The sequence below is a fragment of the Dipodomys spectabilis genome, unplaced genomic scaffold, assembly GCF_019054845.1.
Source record: "Dipodomys spectabilis isolate Male_0828 unplaced genomic scaffold, ASM1905484v1 ptg000187l, whole genome shotgun sequence".
NCBI classification, from domain to species: domain Eukaryota; kingdom Metazoa; phylum Chordata; class Mammalia; order Rodentia; family Heteromyidae; genus Dipodomys; species Dipodomys spectabilis.
Window position 1 is genome coordinate 14,338,427 of NW_024870864.1, and position 16,814 is coordinate 14,355,240.

General features: G+C 38.7%; 1 long non-coding RNA gene and 1 gene segment (V, D, J or C); both read left to right on the forward strand.

Annotated features, from left to right (window-relative positions):
* The first annotated feature begins 4,704 nt into the window (after positions 1-4,704).
* The window catches only part of LOC122121261, a 140,783-nt gene continuing 128,673 nt past the window's right edge, over positions 4,705-16,814 (forward strand). Inside the window, 1 exon segment of the V gene segment in view lies at positions 4,705-4,786. Within this exon segment, the coding sequence occupies positions 4,732-4,786 (55 nt within the window).
* LOC122121265 lies at positions 5,216-10,171 on the forward strand. The gene is made up of 3 exons (XR_006149913.1): positions 5,216-5,375; positions 6,179-6,287; positions 9,856-10,171. It is a non-coding gene; the product is annotated as an uncharacterized LOC122121265 (long non-coding RNA).

The window sequence follows — 16,814 nt, forward strand, 5'->3', positions numbered from 1 at the left end:
CCATCTACACTGCATCTTTGCAATAAAATAAATTTTTAAAAGACACCAATGGCTCCCACTTCTAATTCTACCTAACTGAGGGTTGAGAATATGTGGTTTGAAGGCCATCCTGGACTAAAAAGTTCACAAGACCCCTTTTAAGCTGATAGAGCTGGACATAGTGTTGTGTACCTTTTATCCTAAGCTATGCAAGGGTATGAGATTTGGAGGATTGCATTGACAATTGGATTATTTTAAGCTCATATTCACCTTTTGCTGCCACCTTACTGGAACTCCAAGATGTGGTGTTTAGCTGCTTCTTTCCTTGAAAGTAGAGACAGGTCTTCAACCACTGAATAGGATGCATAGCCCTTCTTGCCGGCTATTGATAGAGCACAGGAGAGAGCTACAAAGCAAAATTCTACCTTTAAACTGGATTCAGATGCAGAGAAGACTGTTAAGAAATGTCTACTTAGGGGGTAAGAGATTTCAAACTCAGAAGCTAGTTAGAAAAAAACAGGCAGGTTAAATTCTACATGCCCTGAGATTCAAGGATCTACTCCTTCTACCCTGAGCTTGGAGTAATGTTTTGTGCTTTGTGACTAGACATCACTTTTATATTAAGGAAACACTCCCCATTTCATCAGAAAGAACATCCATTTAAGCCTTGGAAGGAAACTGTTTCTGTGTGAATTAATCTGTCCTCAAACAGTAAGGGATGGGCTGTGTGTGATGACAGAGTCTACAGGACAGTGTGCAGAACCTGTGGTCCAACCATGCTCCTCGACTCGCCAACATCTGCCTCCAGGGGATGGCAAAAAATTCCTTCAACAAGTAGTTTTCTAAGGCACAGGAGGTGCAGCAGCCAGACAGTGTCATGGCCCCAAACAATAGCACCTGGCAACACAATGGACATTTCAAGGCAGTGCACCTGCCTCAGTCTTTTCCTAAATGGTGGCCAGATCGTAGGCACTTGGGGACACCTACTTCCACAAAAAACAACAGGATTAGGAATTTGAAGCACGTCAGAGGCTACATTGTGAAAATGATACTTTCTATTTTTTATTTTTTTAATTTAATTTTATTGTAAAGATTCTGTACAGCGGGGTTACAGTTACATTTCTAAATGAATGAGTACATTTCTTGTCAAGCATTGTAACCCTTTCTCTTATTGTTCTCCCACTATCCCTTCCTAGCTTGCATTATTTATCTTTTTATCCTCATGCTTGTTCAGATTCCTTGCTTGTCTGGTCCTCTATAACATGAGCCACACCTCCAGTCCACCTTCTTGAATGTTAGTTGGGATTTGATCATGATCCTTGAGATCTCCATACTCCTGTATGGTTAGGAATATATTCATGAGATACTGATATCTGACAAATGTTTTCATGATTATATTTTGATTCTATGAGCTCATGACATAATTTCTACTGCTTCTTCATTTTGCCTCAATCCAAATTTCCATATTGGATAATTACAGTGTAAATGGTTGGGACAACCATAACAAAATTTCACAATTTTAGTGTTCAGAGTAGCAGATAGGAATTGTTTTGTCATATATTTGATTGCTGGAAGGGGAAATAATGTGTCTGTGCAGCTCTGACAGAGCATCCTGTTCTTCATCAGGTTTTGATGAAGGTCCAGTGAAATTTCAGCCATTGCATTGAGACAAATGAACAGTGGATCTACTCTTGTGTTTTAATCTGGGAAATCTACATTTCAACTATGGACTCCTTGTTGTGGGTGCTCTACATACAGCCTGGGATGAGATGAAGTAAGGTTCTCACTAAGAGCTATAAACCTTGACAGGATCACATGTTGTTCATCAGAAAATTTGTCATTCTGGGCTGGGAAGGTGGCTCAGTGGCAGAGCGCTTGCCTTGCATGCCTGAGGTCCTGGGATCGATTCCTCAGCACCACATGAAGTAAAAAGCCGGAAGTGTCGCTGTGGCTCACGTGGTAGAGCATTAGCCTTGAGCTGAAGAGCTGAGGGACAGCACCCAGGCCCAGAGTTCAGGCCCCATGAACGGACCCCCCAAAAAAAGAAAAAAAAAAAGAAAATTAGTCATTCTGTCCCATTGTACACAGAGAAATGAAAAGAAATATGAGATTAAGTGCCCAATTATCATGAAGAAATAATATAGGTTTACTAATTAGATTTTAAAATAATTCCGTGCAGTTTTATATTCACATATTTAGGTGTAAACATCTCTGCTGGTAATGTTATGAGCTCACTGACTGTAAGAAATGCGGTTTTTCCTGTGTCCATTTTTTCAGCCATGATCACTCTGATTAGTTTATTAGATCCAATTCTATTGTTTTTGGTAAATTCTATTTTATTGTAAAAATGCTGTACTGAGGGGTGACATTTACATGAGGAAAGCAGTGAGTACATTTCCTGTGGAGCATTGACACCCTTTCCCTAGTTGTTCTCCTTCCATCCCTTTCCTCCCCCACCACCCTCCTCCCTTCCCCCTCCCCTTCCCCTCCCCCCCCCCCCCCCCCCCCCCGCCGCCTTCCCTGAAGTTATAAAGTTCATTTCCAATATACTCTCTTGTGGATATGTTTCAATGTGTCATCCTATGTCTTTGTTTCACAATTTTGTTAATCCTCTTTCCTTCCCCAAATTAGACAAATGTATATACAAGATGCAGGGCATCAAAATCAAGTACAGTAACAACATAGGGGGAAGAACAGACAAAGGAAACAAAATAATCACATAGTACATTAAAAATAACAACAATAAAGAAAGACCTCTTGTGCCCATATCTTGGGGTTCATTTCACTTAGCATCATGTTATATGGTCATATGTACATAGCTTTTGAGCTTTTTCTGCTCATCTGATAAAATTGTCCTATACATACACTAGTTATTGTAAATGAGGGAAACCATGGGACTTGTATTTCCTTGGGTCTGGCTTACTCCACCTTAGGTCTCTGGGACTGACTGTCTTTTTTGCCAGTCCTGTACTTGAACTCAGGGCCTGGTTGCTATCCCTGAGCCTCTCTGTGCTCAAGGTTAGTACTCTACCACTTGAGTCACAGCACCACTTCTGGCTTTTTCTGTGTATGTGGTACTGAGGAATTGAACTGAGGGCTTCATGCATACTAGGCAAGCACTCTACCACTAAGCCACATTCCTAGCCCAGGACTGACTGTCTTGTTAGTAGGGTGATTCTTACTCCATTCTCATATCCACTTTTCTTCTACCTGCAACTGAGAGCTATTCCTCTAATTGTTCTTCTCTCAAACCCACATCAGAGGAATGATAATCAGGAGACCTTGTCTGCACCAGGAGTGCATGTTTACCATAAGCCAGGTCCAGCATCAAAGCTCTACTCATTATGTGGAGGGGGAAGAGGAAAACAAGAATTTATTTCTATACTCTGCTTTGTTCCAATAGTGTATGAAATACTTCAGTTAGCAAGGTTGCTATAGGAACCTGTCATGTAGGGCCTGGTACAGATGGACTCTGACTTTGGCAATGCCTGGTCTGTGAGCTACTGGCCTTTGGGAGAGCATTGCTATCTTTGTCCACCTGGAGCAACTGCTTGGACTCACAATAAGATGGTGGATTCATTGTCTTGTCCTGTCCGTGACTTTCCAGTTGTGACATCCAGCACTAGGGTGAACAGCTTCCTCACATGCTGGACTCCAGGTGGGAGCCTTCCTCATCGTACTCTGGATTTATCACCTGTGGCATTTTCCCTTGTCTTCTCTGGGCTTTGCAGCTCCGGTGTCCCACTTCACACTTCACTATGCTACATGTCATCCTTTCAGAGCTTGTTTATGTCATAAACTCTAAGTTCAATCACTGAAAACTTCATTAATTACAAATTCCATTAAATGGGAGGTACTGTGGGAATTTACATTTTTAAGAGGCAGAGTAAATTGAAGTTTAGTTCAGCCTTGGTTTAGAGAATAGCTCATGTTGTGAGGAGGAATAACTTGGATTACGAACAATAATGCATGAATGTCATCAACATTTTAGGAGACTTGCAGCTCAGAAATGTACAAAGATAATAAAGCTGTGCCTGTAGCCAGATCCTTTTAGTATACAGAGAGCCAATGTCTGATGTTAAGTCTAGTGGATGATGGTGGTGGGAAAGTATATTCAGAAACAGAGACCTGTAGTTGATAGCAAAACCCAAAGGCTAGCCTATATATTGTACACCATAGCCTAATACTGCACATAGTTTAATTTCAGACTTTTCATTATCTTTCATTAAGTCTTAACTGATACTTGTCTATCATCTAATTATTTAACTATCATTCTCTCTATCAAACTACATACCCCTGTAGGTTGAGTAATTGAAAAATTGTGTCTATGATTAACAAATGGGTTCAAGGAAACCAAAGACTTAGAAAATCTGATCTAAGTCATTAATTCTACATTTTGGAACAATATTTGCTTGAAAAATTGACTTAGATAAAATGATATCATGAAAAGCATGCCATGACCCATGTATAAATTAAAGTTCATTGTATTTAACCAGAGAGGCATTCTGTCCCCTGAATCCCAGAGAGAAACATATTCTCTTCATGCACAACAGTGCTATCCTGGTATTGTTTTTTGTATCTGGGGCATAATGTCTGGGCTGAGATACTGAAATATGGCATGTTGGTGTAGCTGTGCTGGCCCCTTCCAACCCCTACTGATTTGCATGTGCTCAGAGCACAGCCCACTACCCTGAGCAGTTCTTGAAAGCTGATCACATCCTGTGCAGGAGTCAGTCCTAGTCAGCATACAGCATGGACATGAAGGCCCCTGCTCAGTTCCTGGGGCTCCTGCTACTCTGGATTACAGGTAAGGAAAGACTACGTTGAGGATCTCCTCAGTCTGCTGTAGTCAGTGATGCTTGGCTGTTTTTGAAGCTTTCTTATAACATGCTTGATTCTATGTATACTTATTACTTTTCCAATGGCAGATACCAGATGTGACATCCAGATGACTCAGTCTCCATCCACTTTGACTGCATCTCCTGGAGACAGAGTTTCCATCACTTGCCGGGCCAGTCAGGGCATTAGCAATGCCTTAAACTGGTACCAGCAGAAACCAGGGGGAGCTCCAAAGCTCCTGATCTCTGGTGCAAAGTATTTACAATCTGGGATCCCCTCCAGATTTAGTGGCAGTGGATCTGGGACAGAGTACACTCTCACCATCAGTAGCCTGCAGCCTGAAGACATTGCCACTTATTACTGTCAACAGTATTATAATTACCCACCCACAGTGATACAAGCCATAACATAAACCTCCAGGAAGCAGAAGTGTGAGCCTGGGCTGCCCCAGCTGCTTTCTTCAAGCTTCCTCTTGCCAGAGCTGTCCTTGAATCATAGGACAGGAATCCTGCCCAGGCTAACCTGGACCAGCGAGCTTCTATACCTCAATCTTTAGAGTAAGTGTAATTATAGATGTGCGATACTGGCACTGTGCTAGGTGTTGAAATATTAATATTACATTCCAGACTATAAACATGGAAATACTCTGACTTTATCCAGGTTATTTTATTCTTGAATAGATATTCACAATGTGCACAAAGACACTTCAAAGTTATTTCAAAACTTTTATTTTGAGATTTTTCAATACTTCATGCACGAATTTCATTAGCAAGTAAAGACAGTTTGCCACTTCCTTTTTCTGCTTCAGGTCTTTTGTGCTTCTTATCCAATCAGTTTTAGCTTTTCTTATTGCATTTGGAGAACCTCAGTACAATTTTAGGTATAGAAGGTAATAGTGAACTTTTCATAGTTTAATGCAGCTTGAGTGGTAAATTGCTAAATAACTATATCAATGAGTACAAAGTTTGTTGCAGAGTTTGCCTATTTATTAAAACAGGTATTTTTCATTATTCCTGACGTGCTGATATGTAATGGATAGCTGTTGATGCTATTAGAAATATTGTTTCACATAAATGTAGACAGTTATAGTTTTTCTCTTTAACTCAATCAGAATGATGAAATGCAGAGATCAGTTATCTAATTTTAAAAGAGATTTCTACTTGTGGAACATATTCGACTTGATCAACATACATTGCCTGAGAAAAATAAGAAATGAGAGAGAGAGAGAAAGAGAGAGAGAGAGAGGGAGAGAGAGAGAGAGAGAGAGAGAAGCAAAGTAGGAGATGGAGATGAATGGAAGGAGAGAAAGGGGAGGTGAAAGGAGGATAAATTTAGTTTATTTCTATTTTCTAAATGCTAGTTCGACTTAGCAATCAAGCTGAAATTATCAAGAGAAACACTGAATACAAACAACACTGTTGGCACTGGGTATCCAGCCATCCTGTGCTCTCCTGCAAGGTACACTGAAGGTGAGATGTTTTTTGAGCTTAGTCCCTCTGTCCTCCAGACCAGTTCCCACCAAGAATCACAGCAGTGTTCCTAGTTCACTGAATCTTCTCTGTTTTAATCTCAAGAATCAAGGAATCTTTGACAGTCAGAGGAACAACACTGACGTCTTTTATTTATAAAAATAAGAATGGAGAAACCTCAAGATAAAGCAGATCTTCCTTAAGTCAAAAGCCCTCTGATTCTCAGATTGACAAGTGAACATATGCATGCAATTTATATATCATATTTATGTATATATACCTAATATATGAGATACAGTATGTAATAATTAAATATAAATTACATAAAATATATTATGTGTTATTTTGTATATATGATGTATTATTAGATATTAGTCTATGATTTTTCTGATTTTCCCTATTTTATTGTTTTCACATTTTTTGTAAAGTTGATATGTAGAGGGGTTACAATTACAAATGTAAGGTAATGAATAGATTTCTTTTTGAATAGTGTTCCCCTCTCCCTCACTATCTCCAATGTCTACCTTGCCAACTACTCCCCCAGCCCAAGTTGTAAAGTTCATTTCCAATATATTGTCTAATAAGTATTATTGTCACATTGTTTTGTTATTATATGTTATGTCATTCATGTATCTTCTTAAGATTTAACAAATTTTTTAAACAATGTATAGGTGAACTCTTCTATTTTACAAAATATTGTCCTACTGATTATAACTTTACCTGGAAATATATCCAACTAATCATAAGGAATAACTTGAGGGAAAAACTCACTCTGAAAGAGTTTCTATGGTAGGTATTGAAGTTTTCACTAAATATCATGAGTTAATTATTAGGGAAAAGGTATACAAAAAGGTGAATTAACAGCAAGTTAAAATGGCAAACGTAGGGCATCTCTCTTTTATAGGCAATGTTTTAACAGTGGATGTAGGAGGAAATGTGTTGAGAAGTTGGAGATGTACTTCAGGGGTTTGTTGCCATTGAAGAAAATACTTAGGATTATGAGATATATGATCCTATGAGTGAAAATAGCCAAGAGAAAAATTGGCCCATGGATGGAAGAAGGTAAAATCCCAGAGAAAGATACAGAAAAGTATTCAACACTACTGTAACAGTTACACAAATGAGGATGCTGAAGCAGAGAATTAAGGAACTTAACAGCTGCCACACTCCATAAAGCATGGAAGGGCGGGGCCACCAGGGCACATTGTTTGACCTCAGGCTCACAGGATAGCAGTTGGATTGTGTTTATGGAAGTGCGATTTAAATTGAATCTACAGAGATATGGAATAGAGTGGCACAGATGAAAATGCTTGCTTGAGACACATGTTGCAGATGGAAAAGGACAGTTTAATTTTTATTGAGGAACTAGAAGACAGACAGGGAGGACATTCAGAGCCAGAGAACTTAAGCCAAAGTAAAGAGCAGATCACACTGTCCTTCAAGACATGCATTGTTGAAGACCAGCCATCCAATGAGCACAACTTGAAGGAGCAGGAAAAACCCAAGGTGGGTTCTAGGTAGAACCTGATTTTCTTTTTCTTTTTCTTTTTTTTTAGTATTCCACAATCTTTATTTTTTAATTGTGAACATACTGTACAGAGGGGTTACAATTACATAGGCAAGATAATGAGTATATTTCTTATCAACCATTGTAGCCTCCTCCTTTGTTTACCCTTCCCATCCCTTTCCCAGCCTCCCCCTCCCCCACCAAAGTTGTAAAGTTCGTTTTGGACATGACAACTTGTACTTCTCATTGCTGCATCGGGTCTACCTGTATCCTTACTTAAACGACTTGTTTTTCCCCTTCCCCTCCACAAATTATACCGACATCAAATACAGTGAAAACAGTGGTTAAACTGAGGGGGAGGGACATACAAAGCAACAAAAAATAATCTTATGAATGTGTTAGAAACAATCACATGAAAGAAAAAAAAAACATTTGAATACATATCTTAGGGTTCATTTCCCAACATCAACTTATCTGACCTTTTCTGCTTGACTAATACATATACTAGATATTGCAAATAAGGGAAACCATGGGACCTATGTTTCTTTGGGCTTGGCTTACTTCACTTAATATAATTTTTTCCAAGTCTTAACATTTCCTAACAAATGGGGCAATGTCATTCTTTCTGATGGAGGCATAGAATTCCATTTTGTGTATATACCACATTTTCTTGATCCATTCATCTACTGAGGAGCATCTGGGTTGGTTCTGTATCTTAGGTATGGTAAATAATATATTAAACACATGTGCTAGTAGCTTTAGTATCGTCTACACAAGAGATCTTTATGTTCATGATTCCTACCTGAGGCTCAGGGCATAACAGTCTTATTACACAAATTGGGAAGTGGTTGATCTCCACTCTCATATCCACTCTTCTTTCCTCCTGAATCGTAGCCATTCCTAAAATGTCTTGGTCTGAAACCCAGGTGTGGGGGGACGTTGTGTGTACCAGGAGTGGATGTGTATCAAAAGACAGGTCCACCTTCAAAGTTCCTCTAATTAAATGCAGGTAAATAGAAAGGCATGAGTTTTACAGTTTCAACATAGCTTCCTTTGGCTTCAGAAGTGTAATATTTCAGGCCACAGATACATCATAACAAGGGTCGTAGTTGGTGAATCTCTCAAATCCAGATCCACGTGCAGTTCATTTAGTGAAGGATGATGAAGAGAACTCTGACTTTGGCAGGGACTTTCACTGTGTGTGAGCTTCTGACTGTGAAGAGCAGTGTTATTTTTTGTACCTGCAGCAGCTGGGACTCACAATGATGAGAAGTCGATTCACTGTCATGGCAATGCCCTGCTAGTGGCTCCCCAGAGTGACATCCTGCACTAGGGTGGACAGTGTCCCCACATGCTGGTCCTGATGTGGGAGCCTTCCTCACTGCGCTCTGCCTTCACTGTCTGTGGCAGGTTTTCCTTGCTTCCCATGCTAAGGATGTCTTCTCCATTCATTGTGGTTTCATTGCCTTGCTCACCCTTTATTTTGTTTCCTTTCATCAAATCTGAACCTGCTGGGACCACAAGTTCTAGCCCAGTTACTAAAAAAATGTTATTCTGAACTGGAAGAGACGATAGCATAAGAACATGAAGGTTTATGAAGCAGAAGAGACTGAAGTAGATGTGAGCTCTTGGTTTAGGGAACATCTTATCTTTAAGGGGAGTTTTTTGGGCTATTGATAGGAGACAGGAATGTTACCTGAGAGATTTGGAGACTGCTAGTTCAGAAATTCATGAAGATCACAAAGCTATGTATATAGCCATATCTTTTAAATCTTTCCAACCCTGCTGATTTTCATGTGCCTTGAGCACAGCCCACTGCCCTGAGAACTTCTTCAGAGGCTGCTCACACCCTATGCAGGAGAAGGTTCCACTCAACAAACAGCTTGCAAATGAAGGCCGCTGCTCAGCTGCTGGGGCTCCTGCTGCTCTGGCTCCCACGTAAGGAAGAACAATGCCAGGGAATACTCATCTCATATTAACAGAGCAGCTTGAGGCTTCGTGGAAGTACTTGGATAATATCATTAATTACATGACTAATTGTTTTAATTTTTCCAATGTCAGGTGTCCATTGTGATGTCCAGTTGACTCAGTCACCATCCCTGTCTGCATCTCTGAGAGAGAGAGTCACCATCACCTGCAAAGCCAGTCAGGTCATTAGCAATTATTTACATTAGTAGCAGCAGAGAGCAGGGAAAGCTCCAAAGCTCCTGATCTATTTTGCACCTACTTGGCAATCTGGGGTCCCATGGAGGTTCAATGGAAGTGGATCTGGCACAGAGTTCACTCTCAGCATCAGCAGCCTGCAGCCTGAAGATTTTGCCACTTACTACTGTCAGCAGGGTAATTATTTACCTACCCCTGTGACACCAGTCATAACAAAAACCTCCCAGGAAAGCAGAAGTGAGAGGCTGGGCTGCCCCAGATGCTTATCCTGGTGCTTCAACTGCTGACAGAACATCTCAGATGCAGCCCCCATTTTTAAGGTCACTGGAAAGCATTGGGAGATACGTTCTGGAGTCAATTGCATACCTTAACTGTCTGTCCTCCTGCTCATCCCAAGCAGCACACACCTGACACTGCCTGTTCTGTGACTTACAAAGAACACTGCTCTGTACTCATGTATGGTCCAGTCTGTCCTAAAATTCTGCAGTCAGTCAATAACGAAGCCATTCTAGATATGTCAGGACAGGTTTTTAAAGGTAAGGAAAAATAACTTCTGAAAAACATTTTAAAAACAATTGTTTGAAGAAAAATAGTAGTTAAAATTTATTTGAAATTAATTTTGTATTGGCATGAGATAATTTTATTTGAGGTACAATATGATGTTTGGGGAAGCTAAATAATTAAACATGTGAGTTTAGTAATTTAAACATTTATCTATTTCTTGTCAGGGAATTTTTTTCAGGAAGTGTATTTTTAAATACTCATTTCAACTCTCATATTAAAACATGCAACATTTTAATCTAGTTCTCAGAAAATTAATTTATTTTGATATCGAGTAACATATTATTGTTTTACACTGCCATTGTCTAAACCATAGAAAGTAGAGTTGAAAAATATGTTTTTAAATAACTTCAGGAAATATAAAGAAAAAATTAACTAATACTTTGTATCAGGTTTTGGAAGGTTTGAACATGTTTTTTTTTTTTTTTTTTTTTCTGGAGCTTGATCTTAGAGGTGTTATTCAGAGAGCAGATAACAAAAGCACCCTTGGCTTCTGGCCTAGTTAAAATAAATGCAAACTGAAGAATGGAAATAAATATATGTGAATAAATAAAATACTTTTAAGACACTTGTGGAGTCATGTACTGGGTACAGTTCCAGAGTGACCCATATTATATCTATATTTATCACAGTAATCAGAAGTGACTTCCCCATATCCTACAGACATAGTGAGAGTGATAAGTTCACATTTAGCAATTAACATGCATTCTTACACATGGAAATGTATATGGAAGGGAGGAGTTGGATTGGGAGGGATGGTTCAGAATGATGAAAGGGTGATAGGTAAAGATGAATTGTCTTCATAACCTTGAATCTTTATGGACATCATTTTGTACTACTACTGATGGAGAGCCAACATGGCCTGGTGCCATCCAGATCGATGAATAAACATACCCCTTACCTGAAAAAACAAAACAGAATTTAGGACAAAACATTTGTATGGAGTTCTCTTTTGTCCACACTCTCACTTTTGTCCAAGTTCCTTGCATATTGTGGATCGATAGGATTGAGTCCCTTCCACCTTCCAAACTTATATGTGATTGGAAGATATCCCATCTAAATCAGAATATAAACAGGAAAGCAGAGAGGGAGAGGAGTGCTGGGAAATATATTTCCTGTAGAGACTACGCTGATGGGAGCCCACAGCTGATGACCCAGTGAAGTCACAACCCTACTCTCAGAATATATCCAGGAGGGCCTTGTCCAAGACCAGGTACACACATGTCTCTTCCATAGTAAGAGTTTCAGTAAGTCTCAGTTCATAGAAAATGAGATATTATCATGAAATATGTAAGTGACCATTCTCAAATAGAAATATTTCTTGACAAAAAGGAAGCAAACACAACTAAACATGTATGTAGTAGTATTTTCTTTCCTACTCAGAAAGTGTCCAGAATTCAGGATCATCAATAGCATCCCTGAGAGCATGTTACAAATAAAATATTACAAAACCACTTCACATCTGAGTGTGAATCTGCCTTTCAGCAAGTTAACAAGTAATCTTATAAGGTTTGAGAAGTTGTATTTAGAAGAAGAAGAGTATCACAGGTAGAGAGCTGCTTTTTACTCCTCAATTAACCTATTAAGAGCACTTCTATTTAAACAGATTTCTCTGTCTCTCACACACACCTGTGCGCACACACACATAAACATGACACACGTGAGTCAGTCCTTCCCTATAACAAAGAAACTGGCCTAAACCCTGAGTAAAGAAGTTTGTTTAGCATACAGTTTTAGATGCAGAAAGTCCCCGATGCTGAATCTTCATCTGTCTGTACTCTGGTGAGGCCTGTCTTGCATTTGGTACAATATGTTGTGTTGATAAAGAGAGAACCAGTTGTAATTTGTGGTGGCCAAGCATATGGTTGTCTTCATTGGATAGCAGGTGACTATTATGAGAACTGCCTCACTGCATGAGAGTATCTTTAACCCTCTAATGAGCAGTGGTATAACCTCCAATCCCATAATATAATCACTTCTCACAAGTCACCTCTTCCATTGGCCAGATTCATCCATTGGGGTATCAGTACAAACATCCTGCATGTCCTCTTCCTTCCTTCAGGCAAAGTAGAGACAGAAATCTCTGAGACAAATAAACAGAGACTGGAGACATTTGGAGATTTTATATTAATTTAAGATAATCAAAATTATATATATACATATATATCATTTTAAGTAGTTACACAAAGTGTTCTCAACTAAGTATGTCAATTGATAAGAACACTATATTTTGATCCTCTCACTCTTCCGTTACTCTCCAGAGGAAACTTTAAGAAATCCTTTGATTAATTTGCTGAAAAATACATTGTGGAAGAATGATAGGATATTTAGTGAATTTAAGAAACTGTTACAATGTAGGGGCTGGGAAGCTGGCTCAGTGGTAGAGCGCTTACCTTGCATGCATGAGGCCTTGGGTTTGATTCCTCAGCACCACATAAGCAAAAAGAAAAAAGCCGGAAGTGGTGCTGTGGCTCAAGTGTTAGAGCGCTAGCCTTGAGCTGAAGAGCTGAGGGACAGCGCCCAGGCGCAGAGTTCAGGCCTCAAGACTGGACCCCCCCCCAAAAAAAAAAAACTGTTACACTGTAATTCTATGCTTCCATCAGAAAGAATGACATTGCCCTATTTGTTAGGAAATGGAAAGACTCAGAAAAATAGTATATTAAAATATAAAATAAAATAAAATATATAATATAATATATAATTATATAAAATAAAATTAAAATATTATATTAAAATATTATAAAGTGTAATAAGCCAGGCACAAAGAAATATAGTTCCCATGGTTTCCCTTATTTGCAATAACTAGTATATATCTGAGACAAGCAGAAAAGTTCAGATAAGATGATGTTAAGTGAAAAGAACCCCAAGATAAAAGTACAAAAGTGTTTTTTTTCTTTCTTGCTATTGTTTCTAATGTATTTATAATGTACCTGGTGATTTTTTTTGTTTCTTTGTATGTCCTTCCCCCACGGTATAACCCTTGTTTTCACTATATTTGATGTTGGCATAATTTGCGGAGGGGAAGGGAAAAACAAATTGTTTAAGTAGGGATACAGGTGGACCCATTGCATCAATGAGATGTACAGGATGCTATGTTAAAAAAGAAACTTTACAATTTGGCGGGGTGGGTGGGGTGGGTGAGGGGGAGTGTAGTTGTGGAGATGGGAAGGAAGGGATGGTAGGGGAAAAACAAAGGAAGAGGCAAGAATGCTTGATAAGAAATGTACTCTTTACCTTGCTCATGTGATTGTAACCCCTCTGTACAGTATTTTCACAATTAAAAACTTATTAAAAATTACATTGAATTCATACTTTCAATTGCAATCATTTCTACCATTAGGTTAAAAGACCATTAGGGTACTTACTGCCTATAAGAGAAAATTTTGTTATGCTTGTCAATTCTATACCCTACATGTTAATATGAATATCCTGGAAAATAGAGGTGCTAACCTTTGTAGCTAGCATCCCTAAGAGATAACTTGGTAACTATGGCATGCCTCTTCATCTAGCTTAACTCTGTGCTTTTACTGGTCAACTATTTTGAGAATCAGTTCCAGATATTATCAGTGGAGTCCTTCTGTCCATGCTACAGGCATCATGGATTTTATTTGTTATCACCAGTATTTTGATTGGAAGGGGTGTGGGGGGGGGAACTCCCAGTCTATTAAAAATGTAGTCACTTTTGGCTCACCCCAACAACACACACAAATTTATGAACACACTCATACCTACTGCATCTCAATCTGTATTTTTAAGAAGTTAACAAGGATCCATAAAAGGTTTTAGAGACTAGGCTTTAGGAGAAGTCTATTTCTGCTAAGGAGATCTTTAAATGGCAAAATTATTTAAACACAGACAAATATTTATCAATTATATGATCTCAGGCCTGAGAATAATAATGATATTTAGAAATTTGAGGATATATCAAGATTAAATATTATTCAAAATATTGCCTACAATCCCCAGAAATGGGAGAAGTAGATTCAAGTTGAGGTTTTACTGGCCAATTGTTATCAAGGAGCTATCTCAAGAGAAATCTAGGCATTGGGGTAATCTCCTATAGTCATGGTTACCAAGGCAGTACAGATAGGTGGAACATGGCCTTGTCTGTATCTTCTAAACAAAACTAAAATGCAAAAGTTTAGGAGTAGTGCTCATTTTAGAGGACTTGCTTAGCTACCTCAAAGCAGTGTTGAATGTTCAGAATACAAACACTTCAAAAATGTGTTTCCTTGTTGGATATTTTATGACCGGAATTTCTCTATGTACATTGACTTCTAGATGTTGGTCATGATCTCTATAATACTCTGCCTCTTTAGTCACTGAGGAAGATCAAACAAAATCCAATTTAGAGGCAAACTGATTGATCTGCAGCACAACAGTTAAAGGAGCTCCAGCAGGATCATCACCAATTAAAAGATGATATATATAACTGTTAGCAGTGGTTTACCAGTGGTTCATTGCATACTATTTTTGTTAAAAACCAATTGCATAACTATGGATATTTAAAAAACAATGGGGAAAAGGAAAAATAAAAAGTCTGCAACATATAAGAATATGTAGAATATATTGTAATTCACATATGGAAACATGTAAGGAGCAGTTAGCATTTACTTTATCCAGATTATTTATACCATATAATGTAATATACAATAATATATAGCAATGTATAAGTAGAGAAATAAAAATGATATTTGAATAGGTAGTACAGATTTAACAAATGTGATTCATTCACAGTTAACAAATAGGCATACTTATACATATATTGGTATGTGTTTATATGGGTCATCTATAAAACATGTGCCTAGATTTATATATTTATTGAGTGCATATATACATCTATATGTACATATAGATGTGTACATATGTACATATAAATGTCCAAATGTAGCTGCATAAACATGAAGCTACAATGTACACACCGAGAAATTATCAGGGATCCAATGAAACATAGTTTATCCTTTCCAGAGACTGTCTTAAAGAAAGACATGTAAGAACACCCAGCATGTAGACTTTTGAGGAATCCATGTATATATGGCTCAGTAATCTTCTTTCTATACTCACTATATTCTTTGAAAGGTTTAAGGAAACAGAAAAAATTCTGATGATCTTTAATGATGGCCTCTAGGTTGGATATACTTCTGGACCTGGCTGTGAGAGATTCTCTAGAGAGAATTGACTAAGAGAGAAGCCCCACCCTATTATACACAGCCCCTTCCAAAGGACTGAGTTCTCATCAAACCAAAGGGGAAGGAAGATGTAGCCACCAAGTATAAGATTTCCTCTGTTTCTTGGGTGCCATGTTGTGAGCTTCACCAAACTCTGCCCACATGGTAGACTAGACTTTATGATCTAAGAGTTGCAATCAAGTACTCTGCCCTTTATATTGCTTTTACTGAGGTCTTAGCCACAACAAGGGAAATCTAAGTAACACAGCTTCATAACTTTGGCCCTAGCTTACTTTCTAACCAATGATGGAAGATGAATTAGGCACCAGAAGCATTTGGGGGTCCCCAGCACTCAATTGGGAGAAATAGCTATTATTTGTTGTGGTAATAATATGTTGAGGTAGCTACTTTTAAGTCAGAGTTTCAATGTGGGAATGTATGTATTAGTGAAGCAAAGTCATTAAACATGAATCAGTCCAAAAACTCATGAATTGGATTTATCCTCACGAGTGTGAGATGTGGATGTAAACAGCACAAGAGAGCTGCAGGCCAGGAGGTGGATTCTGAGCACTCATGTCTGGGTGCTATAATCTCAGAGCAGGAGGAAAGGGACAGCCCTTCTCTGCAAGACATCACTGAATAGAGAATCCCAGTACCAAAGTTCATCCTACTGGCTCCAACTTCTACTCCATTCTTGAAAAGGTTTCCAGAACTTCGGCCTTAAGACTTCTCAATAGTTTGTAAACAAATCCATATCCTAAGATAAATCATCTTGTGCTGAGTACACTTGACAACTGTGACTAAGAACAGTGACAAATCCACAGGGAGAGCAACAGGCTCCTTTCCTTCCAATTAGAATACTTTCCCAGCAGACAGAGTCCAGAAAGCCAACATTAGCTAACTTGCAAGCCATCAGTACTCAAGCCACATAAGCACAAGGTGAGTCATTGGTTCTCCACACCTGTACCATGTCATACAACAAGTAGAGATCAACTTTTCTTCACCACTTCAGCCCTCCACATGCAGTCAGTGATTCATATTTAGTAAAATACCACGTTTGGCATGGACAGATTTGGGGATCTCTGTGCAGCTTAGGCCTCTTGTTTCTCTATCTTCACCTGTGTGGAC